Source organism: Pelophylax lessonae (assembly GCF_965119305.1).
Source record: "Pelophylax lessonae genome assembly, chromosome: 8".
In the NCBI taxonomy this organism is placed as follows: domain Eukaryota; kingdom Metazoa; phylum Chordata; class Amphibia; order Anura; family Ranidae; genus Pelophylax; species Pelophylax lessonae.
In genome coordinates, this window is record NC_138775.1 from 9,464,715 (window position 1) to 9,470,714 (window position 6,000).

The 6,000-nt window shown below is 41.4% G+C and overlaps 1 protein-coding gene across 1 annotated transcript in view; it reads left to right on the top strand.

Moving 5' to 3' along the window:
• The window catches only part of HEMK1 (HemK methyltransferase 1, mitochondrial release factors N(5)-glutamine), a gene marked incomplete at its 3' end in the record, with an annotated part of 28,995 nt that extends 28,116 nt beyond the window's left edge, over positions 1–879 (top strand). The window contains exon 11 of the mRNA XM_082266642.1: positions 831–879. Within this exon, the coding sequence (XP_082122768.1) occupies positions 831–879 (49 nt within the window). The remainder of the gene's footprint in view (positions 1–830) is intronic.
• Positions 880–6,000: the final 5,121 nt, after the last annotated feature.

Sequence of the window (6,000 nt, forward strand, 5' to 3'; positions counted from 1 at the left end):
ATCTGGACCAGAAGGTTTTACCCCCTTAATCACCAGGCCATTTTTTGCGATTCGGCACTGCGTTACTTTAACGAACGATTGCGTGGTCGTGCGACCCTGTACCCAAAAATGTCCTTTTTTATTTTTTTCCCACAAATAGAGCTTTCTTTTGGTGGCATTTGATCACCTCTGCGGTTTTTATTTTTTGCGCTATAAACAAAAAAAGAGCGACAATTCTGAAAAAATAACAATATTTTTCACATTCTGCTATATAACATTCCCCCCAAAAAAAATTTAAAAATCAATTTTTTTTTATCATTTTAGGCCAATTTGTATTCTGCTACTTATTTTTGGTAAAAAAAATGCCAATAAGCGCATTTTGATTGGTTTGAGCAAAAGTTATCACGTCTACAAACTAGGGGGAAGATTTATGTCATTTTTATTCATTTTTTCTAGTAATGGCGGCGATCTGCGATTTTTAGCGGGACTGCGACATTGCGGCGGACAGATCTGACCCCTAACTGACATTTTTGACACTTTTGGGGGGACCAGTGGTATTACTCAGTGCTATAAATATGCACTGTCACTGTACTAATGACACTGGCAGGGAAGGGGTTAACCCAGGGATGACCAAAGGGTTAATTGGGAGCCTAGGGGGTGTTTTCTAACTGTATGGGGGATGGGCTTGTGAAATGATCATAGAGACATGTGATCCTATATAGAAGGATATATGAGTGATGTCCGGTATACAGTCATGATACTGACCGGTCCTCTTTAGCGCACGCCAGGGACCAATCAGACTGGTTTATGAAGTTGTGACACGGTAAATCCGGTGTGTTTGCTCTTCACAGGCCGAGATTTATTCACCTACAGAGGAGAGATGGATCCTCGTCTTCCTGATGGTACCCGGGTACCCCTCTTCATCTGCTTGTCCATTACAGGGTGTGTCGGGAGGAGGAGCCCCAGAGGGATGAGAATCACAAATTTACACCAACCAACAAACATGACAACACCAGAGGAGGGGACCAATCCGCATTCAGCAGTGCATTGCAGAAGATATTCTGGATGATTGTTTGTATTCATGCCAATGTTTTATCTGCTTATGTCATGCCCCGCCCCCTACCAACATGCAGAATTACACACGCTCATAGAATGGCGACAAACTGGTACCTAAAATTTCCATAGGTGACGCTCTCAAAATATTTACAGGTTATCCCCCCCTTATGTATTTATACATGGTGATCATATCCCCCCTTATGTATTTATACATGGAGATCATATCCCCCTTTGTGTCTTTATACATGGTGATCATATCCCCCCTTATGTATTTATGCATGGGGATCATATCCCCCCTTATGTATTTATACATGGTGATCATATCCCCCCTTATGTATTATACATGGAGATCATATCCCCCCCCCTTACGTATTTATACATGGAGATCATATCCCCCCCTTATGTATTTATACATGGTGATCATATCCCCCCTTATGTATTTATACATGGAGATCATATCCCCCTTATGTATTTATACTTGGAGATTATATCCCCCCTTATGTATTTTTACATGGTGATCATATCCCCCCTTATGTATTATACATGGAGATCATATCCCCCCTTATGTATTTTTACATGGAGATCATATCCCCCCCTTATGTATTTATACATGGTGATCATATCCCCCCTTGTGTTTTTATACATGGAGATCATATCCCCCCTTATGTATTTATACATGGAGATCATACCCCCCTTATGTATTTTTACATGGAGATCATATCCCCCCTTATGTATTTATACATGGTGATCATATCCCCCCTTATGTATTTATACATGGTGATCATATCCCCCCTTATGTATTTATACATGGAGATCATATCCCCCCTTATGTATTTATACATGGAGATCATATCCCCCCTTATGTATTTTTACATGGTGATCATATCCCCCCTTATGTATTATACATGGAGATCATATCCCCCCTTATGTATTTTTACATGGAGATCATATCCCCCCCTTATGTATTTATACATGGTGATCATATCCCCCCTTGTGTTTTTATACATGGAGATCATACCCCCCTTATGTATTTTTACATGGAGATCATATCCCCCCTTACGTATTTATACATGGTGATCATATCCCCCCTTATGTATTTATACTTGGAGATCATATCCCCCCTTATGTATTTTTACATGGTGATCATATCCCCCCTTATGTATTTATACATGGTGATCATATCCCCCCTTGTGTTTTTATACATGGAGATCATATCCCCCCTTATGTATTTATACATGGAGATCATACCCCCCTTATGTATTTTTACATGGAGATCATATCCCCCCCTTATGTATTTATACATGGAGATCATACCCCCCCCCTTTATGTATTTATACATGGTGATCATATCCCCCCTTATGTATTTATACATGGAGATCATATCCCCCCTTATGTATTTATACATGGAGATCATATCCCCCCTTATGTATTTATACATGGTGATCATATCCCCCCTTATGTATTTATACATGGAGATCATATCCCCCCTTATGTATTTATACATGGTGATCCTATCCCCCTTATGATGCTATTTGTTCTCTAAGGTTCTCTAACAAACCTCTGAGGGCTTCACAGAACAGCTGTATTTATACTGAGAATAAATGACACACAGGTGGACTCTATTAGGTGACTTCTTAAGGCAATTGGTTCCTCTAGATTTTAGTTAGGGGGTATCAGAGTAAAGGGGGGTGAATACAAATGCAGCCACACTTTTCACAGATTTATTTGTATCATTTTCCTTCGACTTCACAATTATGGCCACTTTGTGTCGGTCTATCACATAAAATCCCAATACAATATATTTACGTTTTTGGTTGTAACATGACAAAATGTGGAAAGGTTCATGGGGTGTGAATACTTTTTTATGGCACTGTATATATAGCACTTCACTTTGAAAAGTTCATATACAGTGCGTATTGAAAACTGATGTTTGATGTTCTTGTACTGTTGCATTGTGCAAAAATCCAGGATTGACGCGTTTCACAGCCAAGATTGCTGCTTCTTAAGGCAGCCGCTCCTGGGCAATCCGACATAGATATAAGTCGGTCGTGAGCAGGAGGCTAGGGGGGCGAGCGCGTAACCGCCAGCGGCGTGCTCCCACCCCCGCTCGTCAACGGGGGCTCCGATTGCTGCCTGACACCCGCGATCGCTCCCCGCTGAGAGAGAAGAACGGTCAGTTGTTGTAAACACAGCTGACCGTTCTTCTCCCTGGAATGATCACAGAGCGCCTGTGATCCTTCTATATAGGATCACATGTCTCTATGGTCATTCCATAAGCCCCGCCCCCAACAGTTAGAATCACTCCCCTAGGCTCACATTTAACCCCTTGATCACCCTCAATGTTAACCCCTTCCCTGCCAGTGTCATTATTATAGTAACAGTGCATATGTATAGCACTGATTACTGTAGTAATGTCACCGGTCCCCCCAAAAGTGTCAAAAATGTCAGTTAGGGGTCCGATCTGTCCGCCGCAATGTCGCAGTCCCGTTAAAATTCGCAGTCCCGTTAAAATTCGCAGATCGCCGCCATTACTAGTCAAAAAAAAAAAAACAAATAAAAAAGACATAAATCTTTCCCGTAGTTAGTAAACGCAATAACTTTTGCGCAAACCAATCAAAATACTCTTATTGGGATTTTTTTTTTTTTTTTTACCAAAAATATGTAGCAAAATACAAATTGGTCAAAAATGTAAAAAAAAAAATTATTTTTAAATTTTTTTTTTTGTGAATGTTATATAGCAGAAAGTGAAAAATATTGTTTTTTTTTTTTTTTTCAGAAATGTCGCTCTTTTTTTTGTTTATATCGCAAAAAAAAAACAAAAATCGCACAGGTGATCAAATACCGCCAAAAGAAAGCTCTGTTTGTGGGAAAAAAAAGAACATAAATTTTATTTGGGTACAGCGTCGCATGACCGCGCAATTGTCCGTTAAAATAACGCAGTGCCGAATCGCAAAATAGGGCCTGGTCATTAAGGGGGAAAATCCTTCCGGTCTTAAAGTGGTTAAAGGGCCCATTTTTTTTTTTTTTTTTTTTTTGCTTTTTAGTGTAGTTGTGAGGTGTGAGGTCTTTTTGACCCCAGATGTCACAATAAAGAGGTCCTGTCATGACTATTTCTATTACAAGGGATGTTTACATTCCTTGTAATAGGAAAAAAAAGGATCATAAAAGTTTTTGAAAAAAATAAAAGGTAAAATTAACCGGTTGCCGACCGCCGCAAGTACATATACTGCGGCGGTCAGTCCCGGCTTGTGAGCCAATAGTGGGCGAGCGCGCGCCCTCGGAGGCGCGCGCCGGCCCCGGCTCGTTCCCTAGGAAGTCCGTGCGTTTGACCGGCGGACCCGATGTCCGCCGGTCACTCGGATCTTCACTGCAGAGGGAGAAAGGCAGGCGGCTGATGTAAACAAGCCGCCTGTCATTCTCCCCTGTGTAGGAATGGTGATCATACGGTTCTAATATGTAGGACCGTTGATCTCTGTTCTTACACCTCAAGCCACAGCCAATCACAGTTAGAAACACGCCCCTAGGGACACACTTAACCCCTCCTTCCCCAATAAAGTTAACCCCTTCCCTGCCAGTGTCATTTTTACAGTAACAGTGCATATGTATAGCACTGATTACTGCAGTAATGTCACTGGTAACCCCAAAAATGTCAGTCAAGGGTCCGATCTGTCCGCCCCAATGTTGCAGTCCCACAAAAAAAATCGCAGATCGCCGCCATTACGCGTTAAAAAAAAAAACACCAAAAATGACAAAAATCTTTCCCTTAGTTAGTAAACGCGATAACTTTTGCGCAAACCAATCAAAATACGCTTATTGTGATTTTTTTTTTTTTACCAAACCTAGGTAGCAGAAAACAAATTGGCCTAAAATGTTAAATTTTGATTTTTACATCTTTTTGGGGGGAATTTCATATAAAAAAATGTGAAAAATATTGTTATTTTTGCAAAATTGTCACTCTTTTTTTTTGTTTATAGCACAAAAAGTAAAAATCTCACAGGTGATCAAATACCACCAAAAGAAAGCTCTATTTGTGGGAAAAAAAAGGACTTCAAATTCGTTTAGATACAGCGTTGCACGTCCGCGCAATTGTCCGTTAAAGTCACGCAGTGCCGAATCGCAAAATAGGGCCTGGTCAGGAAGGGGGTAAAATCTTCCGGGGCTTAAGTGGTTAATAAGAAAAAAAAAAATTAGAGCGCCCCGTCCTGTGAAGCGACCGCAAGTCACTCCCACATATGTAAACGGTGTTCAAACCACACATGTGAGGTATCGCCGCGATCGTTAGAGTGAGAGCAATAATTCTATCCCAAGAACTCCTCTGTAACTCTAAACAGGTAACCTGTAGAAATCTTTAAAACGTCGCCTATGGACATTTTTAAGTACCAGTGTTTGTCGCCATTCCACCAGCGTGCGCAATTTTGAAGCATGACATGTTGGGTATCTATTTACTTGGCATAGCCCAATTTTTTTTCTATAATATGAAAGATAACGTAACTTCGCTGATTTCTTATTTTTTTTTTATTAAAAAAGTGTATTTTTAAAAAATAATTGTGTTTGTAAGTCCGCTCTGCAAATACGGTGTGACGTTAAGTTTTGCAATGATCTCCATTTTATTCTCTAGGGTCTCTGCTTAAAAATATGTATATGTATGTGTATGTGTATATGTGTGTGTGTGTGTGTGTGTGTGTATATGTCATGGGCGTAGGAACCGGGGGGGACACATCCCCCCCAGGAAATAATGCGGGGGGGACGGGTATGCTGAAATCCCCCCCAGTTTAGCCGTGGCGCGTCCGAGCGCAGTACAATTGAATGTACCGCGCTCGGACCGCGCAGCCGCAGACGTGGCGGCCAGGGAGCAGCAGTGCGCCCGACCCGCCCATTCTGTGACAATAGCGAATGAGAATTCGCTATTGTCACACGGATCCTCCTCCCGGCCAATCAGGGAGCGGGTCCTCCCGCTTCCTGATT